The sequence below is a fragment of the Lathyrus oleraceus genome, chromosome 6, assembly GCF_024323335.1.
Source record: "Lathyrus oleraceus cultivar Zhongwan6 chromosome 6, CAAS_Psat_ZW6_1.0, whole genome shotgun sequence".
NCBI lineage: Eukaryota > Viridiplantae > Streptophyta > Magnoliopsida > Fabales > Fabaceae > Lathyrus > Lathyrus oleraceus.
The window spans coordinates 310,707,320-310,718,659 of NC_066584.1; the positions used below are offsets into that span (position 1 = coordinate 310,707,320).

The 11,340-nt window shown below is 32.2% G+C and overlaps 1 protein-coding gene across 1 annotated transcript; it reads left to right on the forward strand.

Annotated features, from left to right (window-relative positions):
- Positions 1-235: 235 nt before the first annotated feature.
- LOC127095374 (uncharacterized) lies at positions 236-7,897 on the forward strand. The gene is made up of 7 exons (XM_051034077.1): positions 236-1,173; positions 1,304-1,390; positions 1,536-1,850; positions 2,612-2,785; positions 3,071-3,124; positions 7,035-7,181; positions 7,267-7,897. The coding sequence occupies exons 1-7, from the start codon at positions 988-990 to the stop codon at positions 7,642-7,644; spliced, it is 1,341 nt and encodes a 446-aa protein (XP_050890034.1). The 5' UTR covers positions 236-987; the 3' UTR covers positions 7,645-7,897.
- Positions 7,898-11,340: the final 3,443 nt, after the last annotated feature.

Sequence of the window (11,340 nt, forward strand, 5' to 3'; positions counted from 1 at the left end):
ACTTTTACAAATTTTAAAAAAATACACTCATATAAGTTAAAATAAAAATAGAAAACACCTTTTAAGCTATTGATTTTAAATATTCAAATATCATTCATTCATAAAAAAATAGGCACTGAAATGAAATTGAAAAGTATGTCAGCCCCACGTGGAAAACTCAAAAGGTTAAAGGCGTAGGCTTCTACCAACTGGGTGCCATTTAATTCGTCAGAGTTTAAGAAAAAGGTTAAGCAAAAGGATGGAGAGACTGTGAAGGAAAGCAAAGCTAGAGAGAGCGACACAAGATGCCGGTTTCAACCCTAATATGGACCGTACTTTATCATATCTTTTTTATCAACACTTCTACCTATTTTGAATTATGCGAAAAATCTAAGTTGAACATATTTATGTAATTGCTTTTATATGACTTTACTATATGATATGATCATTTGCTAGTTACTTAACATTCATGTTATCATTTGGAGACTATAAAAAAAAGTACTTTTTTATTTTAAAATAGGACATATATATTAAGAGGATGGTAGTGTGTATATACACACAAATAATAAAAAAATGAAGAGAAACTAAAAGTCTAAAAATTAGAGTTGAGAAGTATTAATGGCGAAGTGTATGGTGGCAGATACACATTGAAGAAGTGCAATAAAAGGGTGATTGTTTCAGTTGGGTAGGTCTACCTTTCATAATTTCAAACCACACCCTTTCTTCTATTTCTCTTCCTCACACAAACTCACCCTTATTCATTCTCAAAAATTTAATTCTTCAAACTGCATAACTAGCTGAGCTTCATCAATACATGAATCAAATGCACACAATCACGATCTTCATGATGTTGAAAGCTCAAAACAATCTATGAACAAGACAACACCTTTGTTATAAATTCATCTCACCAACCTTTCCCTCTTTATCATTAATATTTTCACCACGGAAAGTTAGAGGCAAAACAAGTCATTTTCCACCTTTTTCCTTTCCACTTGTTGTTTTTTGAGCATGGTAATGCACATGAAAATCATATTTTTGTATTTGTGCTTTTTGTATTTCATGGCTGAATCATCATCATCTTCATCATCTACTATCCAAAATTACACAAGGTATAAACAAATCAGTAGCTTGAGGCTTGAAAGGATTAATAACCACTTGGAAAATATTAACAAGGTTCCTGTTCTCACCATAGAGGTAATGTTATTTATTGTCATTAATGTTTCTGTTTGTTATAGTGGTTGAGATTTTAATGTTTTTGTTAATTAGCCATTAATGTATTTATTAAATGTCTTATTTGTTTTGTTTTGGATGAAATTAATTTCAGAGCCCAGATGGCGATCTTATAGATTGTGTCCACAAAAGAAAACAATTAGCTTTGGATCACCCACTTTTAAAAAATCACAAGATCCAGGTACAATTAGTATTTAATTTCTTTATTTTTTATTTTCAATTCATGTTGACTATTGAATTATTACATACAGTATATATTTAATGTAAATTGTATTTAATCCATTTTTATAAAATCCATTTGGTAAAACTTTTTTTTATTAATACAGAAAATGCCTAGTGAGATGCCAAGAGGGATGAAAGTGAAGAGTGAACAAAATGGTGATAGTAATAACAATACTGAGACTAATGTGGGGGGTGGAGAAGGAAAAGGGAGGGTAAGAAGAGATGTGTGGCAAATGTGGCACCGAAACGGAACAAGGTGTCCTAAGGGGACTGTTCCGATACGGAGGAGTATGGTGCATGATGTGTTGAGGGCAAAGTCTTTGTATGATTATGGTAAGAAACAACGGACACAAATTCCGGTCGCTCGCCGGAGTAATGCCCCTGAGCCTGATATACTCTCCGCCGGCAATGGTCATGAGGTACATATATGGTTCCTTAGAATAATATTACTGATTTTGTTACATGAATATACTTTAGAATAATTTTGATGCATTTACATTGTGTTTTACATTATCAACAAATTATGAATGATAATGTATAATATTCTTAAATTGTTTTGTGAAAAAATATTTACATTGATAATATAAATTAAATTATTAAATTCAAATACATTGTTATAACACATTTAAATGAAATAATATAGTAAAGATCTCTTTCAACTTAATTAAAAAGTTTAGATTTGAATTAGCCTAAACATACCGCAGTTTAAATTTTTTCTGTCATTTATTGTAGTTGTTCTTGATTCAAGAAATAAAAATAAAAATGAAGGATTTAGAGGTGATAATAACTAAATCATGTATGCAAGGGTTGAAATAGTATAAAATATCATATAAAATGTTGTTTTCACAGATAGATCTATCTATCTAGCTAATCAAATGATTCAAGTTGTTCCCTTGATTATTGATTAAGCTTCAAGTTGTTATCTTCTCATTATATTAAACAACTTTTGAAAAAGAAAAATAATAATTAAAAAATGCCAATTTTCTTTTCAACACTCCATACAGTTGTAATTCAAAAAGATTGCTTTGTTCGTACTTCAACTGATATTATCTTTTCTTACACTCTTAAACTTTGTTTTTATTTAATCATAATAGTAGTAGTTTATTGATGGAAGAAGACTTTGCACTAATTATATGAATTTAAATTAATAATTAATTAAATAAATTGTTGGTGTGTGTAGCATGCGATAGCATACACTGGATCATCATCACAAGAGATGTACGGTGCAAAAGCATCGATAAGCGTGTGGGACCCATCAATTGAAGTGATGAACGAGTTTAGTCTCTCGCAAATTTGGGTTCTTTCTGGATCGTTCGATGGTCCTGATCTTAACAGCATTGAAGCTGGATGGCAGGTACTCCTAATAAATTCTAATTCAATTATTTAATCTAGTTACAAACAAATATTTAAAAATATATATATTTATTATCTGACGGTGGTATATATAAATATAAATACACTCATTTTCAATTGGTTCCTTGAATGAAGCAACCAACATTTCATGAATTAATTAATTAATTAGACTATACTATGTGATACTTACTGTGACACGGCACATATTATTATATTCGATTTATAAAAATATTAGTAATTAATTTGATGAAATAGTCTCTAAAATTTTGATTATTCTACTAGTCAGGTCAGTCCGGAGCTTTATGGTGACACCAGACCTAGATTATTCACTTATTGGACGGTCAGATTTCTTCTTTTTCTTTCCTCCACTTCATCTTAAATTGCAAGATTTATTTATATTTGTCACCCATAAGTTACATGCCTTATATATTTTTAAATTCTCAATAATAATCCACTTATAATTTACAACTCAAAATTTTTACAGATATTTTTGAAAACTATCTTAAAAAATAAATTAAAAGGATTTTCTCAATTCTCAAATGAATAGGAGGTATTTATTACTATAGTTTTGATCTAAATAAAAAACATATTTGTACACATTTTTAATGCACCAATTTTTTTTCCTTTCATGAATTTGGTGGCTTTGCTTCTTTTGTTAAAATATCTTAAATGAATGAATATGAGATCAATGTGGCTCTAGAAGATTTTACATTATTCTTCACTACTACAAAGCTATGTTTTACTTGCACGCTTTAGTTTAATAAAATTATGAAAGTCTATGAATAATTCATTTTATATTATAATTGATAGATGTTTTTCTTTTAGGTAGATATGTTATCATGGACACAATATATTGGGCAAAAGTTTATAGTAGTTACCATTCATTCTAATACATTAAATGTGCTAAGGGGCATGAGCGATAGACTAATTCTTAGTTGTGAGAGGGGAAGAAATTATAAGAATAAGAAATGTCGAAAGTTACTTATAATAGAAGGTTTGAGTGTCTTTTTTCTTAATTTATGAGTCAAGTAGTTGTGGTTGGAACATAAAGGTTGGATGTGATATTCACAACCATGGTCTAACTGAAGATTTAGACGATCATGACACACTAGAACGTCTAAATCCCGAAGTAAGGCAGTTTGTAAATGAAGTGACAAAGTACAACATGACGTCAATGTACATAATCGGTACACTGAAAGATAGGAATTTGAGAATCTAACAAGTGTCAGGCGTGTGTATAGAGAAAGAGCTACATATTGATTCACACTTAGAGTTGCATTCACGAAAAATGCATCATTTTTTAAGTTTACTTCATAATGATAAGTATTTGTGTTATACCTGAAAATAGAAAATAGAAGGACTCGGATGTTATAGGTGATATATTTTGGACACATCATAATTCAGTGAAGCTTTTGAATGTGTTTCATCTAGTTTTAATCTTTGACTGCATGTAAACTGAGTTGACATTAGATTTTTGGTATTATGTCAACTGAGTTGACATTCTCAATTGAGTTTGTTTACTTGGAACATGATAGAGAGTTAAACTTCATATGGACACTGATGAATGTCATTGAAGTTGTTTTCCTATCCTTGGTTCATCTCTTATGTCTTTTCTATGTTGTGAAAAATGTTGGTGCAAAATTCAATGAGTTTGTTAAGGTTAATAGACAATAGCATGTAATAAAAATATGGAATAAGTTCATGTATTCAAAGAGGGTGTTTGAATATGGGAAAAACTTGCAACATTTTTAACTAGTATGTATTGATATCTATGCAGAAGCTAGGAAGTTGTCAAACCATGTTATAGTTATAACTAGGTGCAATTAAAATATCATTTCAAAAAAGTGTTATAAGCATTGAACATCTACATAAAACTCTTTTTTATTAGATTTCATGGCTTCGTCTCAAGACAGTGCAAATATCACATTGACTCACTGATTTCTTTTTCCTATTCTCTTATATGTTATTTCTCATTCTCTTTCTCCTTCACTACAACTCTCTCTCCAACGATAAATGGTTGGAGACAATGGGAAATGAGGCTTAAACTTCAACTGAACATAATGTCTATTATTGACAAAACCAACTGAAATAAGTTTATATCTACTCACATATCTAGACGAATATAATACAAGTGGGAAGAATGTGATGTTTACTCAAAGACTATGTGATGTCTTAATTAAAGATCGACATACAACTTTGTCAACACTAACTCTTTTCACTCATTCAAACTCTTTCACAAAGTCATGTTTACAATGTCTTGAGATAAAGCCATGAAATCTCAAATAAAAAGGTGTGTTATGTTAATGCTCAATGTTCACAATACTTTTTTGAAATGATACTTTAGTTACACTAAGTTGCAGCTTTAACATGGTGTTGACTGCATAACAGCTTTTGCGCACATATTAGCACATACTAGCTCAAAATGGTTAAAGTATTTCTCATACTAAAACATCATCTTTAAATACATGTCCTTATTCCATATTTCTATAACATGCTCTGGTTTATTAACCTCAGCAAACTCTTTGCACTTTACACCAATATTTTTCGCAACATGAAAAATAAATAAGAGGTGGATCGAGGATGGAAAACAACTTCAATAGATTTCATTAGGACAAGTTCTCAATCAATCACCATGACCTTGGGAAATAATTTCTCCGGTGTGAACAACTCCTTCAACTTTTCTTGTGGCCATGAGAAATTTTTCTCCCTTTCAAATTACAAGTAATCCAATATAGAATACTAACTTAGTTGATATAACACAACAATGGTATCCTATATATCTTTGTTTTATATGTGCAGTCAAAGATCAAAAGTAGATGAAACATTTTTAAAAGCTTCATTGAATCAAGATGTGTACAAAATATATAACCCACATCTGAATCCTCTTGTCCAACATAAATATCTCTATTTGTGCATTAAACTTAACAAATGTGGCATTTCCGTGATGAGCCTTAAGAGTAGACTAATATGTAGCTCTTACTCTATATACATGACCAACACTCGTTAGATTCTCATCATTGCTATCTTTCAATGTACTTATTATGTATCTCGACGTCATGTTGTACTTTGTCATGTCATTCACAAACTGTCTTTCTTCGGTTTTTGGATGACCTAGTATGTCATGACCGTCTAAATAATTAACTAGACAATAGTTGTGAATATCATATCTAACATTTATGTTCCAACCACAACCACCACTTGACATAGATCTCAACCAAAAAAGACACGTAAACCTTCTGCTACAAGTAACTTCAAACTTTTCTTGTTCTTGTAATTTTCCACTCTCTTATAACCAATGACAAATTTATTGCTCATACCTCTTAGCTCAATTGTTGTATTAGAACAAACGATAATTATAACACTTTTGTTTAGGAGAAAGATATCTATCAATTATAACATAAAATAAATCATCCATAAACTTCTATAATTAGATTAAAATTTTCAAAAATTCAAATAAAATATGTAAGTGAAACATACTTATAATGTTGAAGAATTATGTAAAATCATTTGGATGACCTATTCTTTTGTTTAAGACATTTTGTAAAAATAAAAAATAAAATAAAAACAAGACCATCAAATTTAGGAAGAGAACAAAAATTGATACACCGAATTTTTACCTAAATTTGGCGGGGACAAATAGTTTGCACCAGATTAATTTATACCTTCGGTATAAATATATCAGATTTATATATCACAATATAAATTGATATAAAACAAAACTTTTTTACTTTTCAATATTTCGTGTTTCTACTGGACAGTTATTTATAATTACTTTTTTTAACTGACTTTATATTTTAGTAATGTCTAACGGTTTAAGGTTTAAGGTGGTGAATAAAAAAATTAATTGCAAAACAATTAAAATAAAAAATCATGTTATTTGTAACACTTTCTTGTATTAAAGTCACTACCGTATTTACATTTTTGTAAGAATGTTTTTACCCATTTTCACTAAAATTTGTGTATTGATTGTAGTAAAACTAGAGTATCATGTGTATTATTTATCAAAATAAGAATTAATTTTTTTAAATATCATTATATTATTTCTCATAGTTTAAGTTAGATGAACAAGTCTAATATGCAATGATGTTCTATCATTTAAAAATAAATAAAGAAAGAAAAGGGGACATTATAAGAGTAAATCAACTTCAGCTATAGTTATTGATTTCAACTACAATTTAGTTACCATTAATCAAATGGAACATTTGTGATGCTTTATAACTCTTGAAAGTTTTTCTTTTTCTTTTATGCAGAGTGACTCTTATCAAGCAACAGGATGTTACAATCTTCTTTGTGCTGGTTTTATTCAAACCAATAGCAAGATAGCTATTGGTGCTGCAATTTCTCCTGTCTCTTCTTATGCCGGCAACCAATACGACATTTCAATCCTCATTTGGAAGGTCTATATTTCTTCCACATGCAAAAATCCTTTTCACATAAAAAAAAATATTTTTTCATGTTTATGTTGTTGTGAATTTGAATTAGGATCCAAAGGTAGGAAACTGGTGGATGAGTTTCGGCGACAACACATTGGTAGGATATTGGCCAGCAGAGCTATTCACACATCTCGCCGGTCACGCCACCATGGTGGAATGGGGCGGCGAGGTGGTGAACTCGCGCTCCAACGGCCGACACACCTCCACCCAAATGGGCTCCGGCCATTTCGCCGAAGACGGATTCGGAAAAGCGAGCTACTTTCGCAATCTCGAGATTGTGGACATTGATAACACTCTTAGCTCAGTGCAAAGCATTTCAACGCTAGCAGAAAACACAAACTGTTACGATATTCAAAGCTCCTATAGTAACGAATGGGGTACATATTTCTATTATGGTGGGCCCGGGAATAATCCTCAGTGTCCATGATTTTTAATTGACGTACATATAAATTCAGTTGGACACGTATAGTTCTGTTTCGAATTTGTCCCACGTTGTTGAAGTAATGTTTTATTTTCTTGTTACATTCTTTACTTGTACGTAATTAAAAAATTATCATTCTTCTGTTTGCATCCTTGTTTGTTTTTTTTGGAAGTATATGTGAATGAGCAGAACACAGAAAATTGATAAGAAATGGCAAATTTTGAATGTTCGAACTTTTATATACGTCATACTTTTTTCACCCTACTTTTCCTTCTTAATATATATGTATATATACGAGTAGACTAGTAGTTATATACAAGTATCACTGATAGTTTATACAGTTTATATAGTTTATACACAGCTTTGGCAAATTACAGAAGTTCTCCACTATAGCTGTGATATGCCCAATCTATTACTTGACGATGTTGGTTTAAATATTAATGGGAAGTTTAGTTCTTATCCCCTCTTTATCTATACCTTCCTCCCTCTTCCAAACAGTTAATAACCTAAATACCTTTTATTTTAAATAAGTTAAAAAAAATTATTCCAAAAATCACACACCTCCCTTCTAAACATTGACATCTAGAGAGAAAATAAACGATAACGTATAGAGAAAAAATGTTATTAAAATTACCATACGTTTTACTCTTTTTCAGACATGAAACTCAAAAGTGTGAAATCTAATGAAAATAAAAGGCCTTTGTGTTGTCATACTCCGGTAACGTCAAAACGACGATGTCAAGGAAAAAATATCTTATACATAACGATAAATTAAAGGAAGGTTTTAGGACTCGAGAACAAACATTGACTTGTCGTATGGTGATACTTGATCCAAACAAATGATTGAAGAAAAAATATCAAATGATAGAACGAATTACACTCATATACTTTTCTATTTGGATGACGATTTTACATCTGAAGATTCTAGGTCTCCAGAAACCCTAGAAAACCCTATATATATGGGACTATATATATGTCAAATCAAGGTACACACAATTTTCTAATCTAAATGCCTCTAGCATGCGATATTCACTAACTTGAACGTCAAAGTGTTTTCATGTGCCACTCATTCCTAATAAGACAGACGAACAACTTATAACGTCTCTTCTCGAAACTAGCTACCTAAATCTGACTAACTTCATTACCAGGTGAACAATTCCTTATAGGGAGAATTATTAGTGTCGTCAGTGGGAACGAAATTTAGTTTTAAACTATTTACTCAAACGCCAGGCGACAAATTTGGAAAAAATAATAACTCATAACTCCAATCATTTATGATTCGTTGCTAGTGAATTCATGCGGAGAAACCATAACCCTGAGGAGGGACTCACGACATCCTCATGAACCCTGGAAAATCAAATCCAACCTCCACCAACTATTGAGACAATTTATATCCCAACGTTGAATGAAAACCTTTAGCAAAGGTGGAAGGAAACTTAGATCCACACCAAGAGAATGGTCATAACGTACTTCAGGTCTTAACTCTAATGCATCAGACAACATATTTTGAAACAAACATTTTGTTGAAAGACTTGCTCATAGCGGTAAAGAGACAATCTGCAACCCTAAATTTTCAAAACAAAAAACTCTGAGGAGCTGAGATTTCACATCTCGATCATTTCCTACTGCTCAGAATCCACAATGACATAGTTACAAATAACAATGACGATTCCTCTAGGTATCAGCGACCTCAAGGATAGCGCAGGCACAAAACATGTTTCCCAACACCGAGAAGGCATTCTTTGTCTAAATCAGATCGTGAAGGAAATTGAACAAGAATCACGACCACCATCACCGACATGCCTCGCGGTCCTTATCCTTCAGTGATTCATAGGGGCAAAAACATCTCCTTCCAAAACTCTTTCAGTTGAAGAATTAACGAGTACCCCGTTAGGAGAAGTTGTATAAACCGTTAGGAATGAGGACCTATGAAGGAACAATTAATCATGACGATCATGTGGAACTCATGCAACCCCCAATCTTTCCAAAACGGAGCCCTTTGGCTTCAACTTTGTTTATCCATTCAAAGTAAGTGTTTTGATTGACATAGGGCACATCATGGAATACACGGATGTGTGAACTCATGAAACCCATTTCATAAGGGATATCCAAGAAAACGCAGGCTTTGGAATGATGGTAACAAGGAAAGAGTTCCTTCACTTTTTTGGACTCAACAGAAGAATCAGGCAACGGTCCCATAAAAACATGAACATTATCAGAGATAGTGAATGGGATCATTACATGTGATTTCCATATTAGAGCTTTCTCTTCTTCCAAAGAAGGCTCTTGCGTAGAGGATTTCTCTCCAACATGAATGTGAGATTTCATGGTAGAAGCCAAAGGAACTAGGAGTGTGACTGCATTGGATGATGTTTCCACTTTTGGTGAAAATAATGTAGGAAGAAGCTTTGACTGAAAGAATTTTGGCTATGGAGATTTTAAGGGTTGAAACGGAGAAAGTTTGAAGAAAGATTTGTTGGATTTTTTATAGATTTTTTCTAAGGGGAATAACCATCGCTACCCTCTTCTCAAAAGCAAGCACGCGGGTGCCCTAGCCAAGTGTGACTTTTTCGTTTCAGAGGAGTTAATGGAAATGTGTGGAGTTGAAGATTTTATGGGCCAAGTCCTTCCTAGGAAAGTGTAGTAATGATAACTCATATACATGCATCGCACTGAGAAGATGTTTAGGAAAAATTGTCATGATTGCAGTGACGCCAATGCACTACTTTGAATAGTGTCAAAGTATTTTCAAAAAATGCCACCTTTCTCTTTCACTAAAGGCCCGATCGAAAGTGGCATTTTTAGGGGGGGGGGGGCAATTTGTTAGCCAGTGTTTCAATATAGCTAGTTCGACGAAGAAAGTTAATGTCGAAAGGAGATATAGCCAGGTTTGAAGCTTCCTAGTGGTACTTGGTTTGACCAATGTTTGGTTAACTTCTACATGTTTGGTTTCACATGTGTGGGACTTAGCATATTTTGGCAAATGCTTAAGGGAAGCTAACTTCGACCACTTATAAAAGGATAAAATGAAGTAATTTCCAATTGAAGATATATGGACGTTGAAGACACGTGAGAGTCATCCATCAGCCCTAAGACCACGTAGAAGGGTATGTGTTAAGCATGCAAGTCACAACTGTCGAAGACAGTTATGTTTTCACTAGTATATATATATAAATAGTCTTTGCATAGGGATTAGGTGTGAAAAATCAATACAAAAACTCTTTAGAACTTAAAGTACCTGCGTCAAAGAGAGAAACAAGTTTGTGAGGCAATGTATGATCTTGTACACCATCTTTTACTCACTTAATTGAAACCATTTACATAATTCTTGAGTATTTACTTTACTTTCATCGCCTTTACATTTATTTAATATAATTTTTTCTTCCGACCCAGTCGGTATCTTTACTTAATTTATATTTTGTTTGTCGAACTCATGAACCATCAAAAATTACTTATAGAATTTATGCATAATATGTCCTAGGATTCACTAGTTGATCCTGCAAGTAATAATCTTTAAGACTAGCGATTATTACCAAAAATCACAGTAAATAATACCCATTCACTACTAGCCTTGTTGTGTGCTTGTCCCTTTCTCCATTCTCTTCGATTTTTTTCTTATAAACCCACTTCACTCCAACTTTATTTGCTTCTTTAGGTAATTCCGTCAATTTCCATGTGCCATTTATTTTAATTGCCTTCATC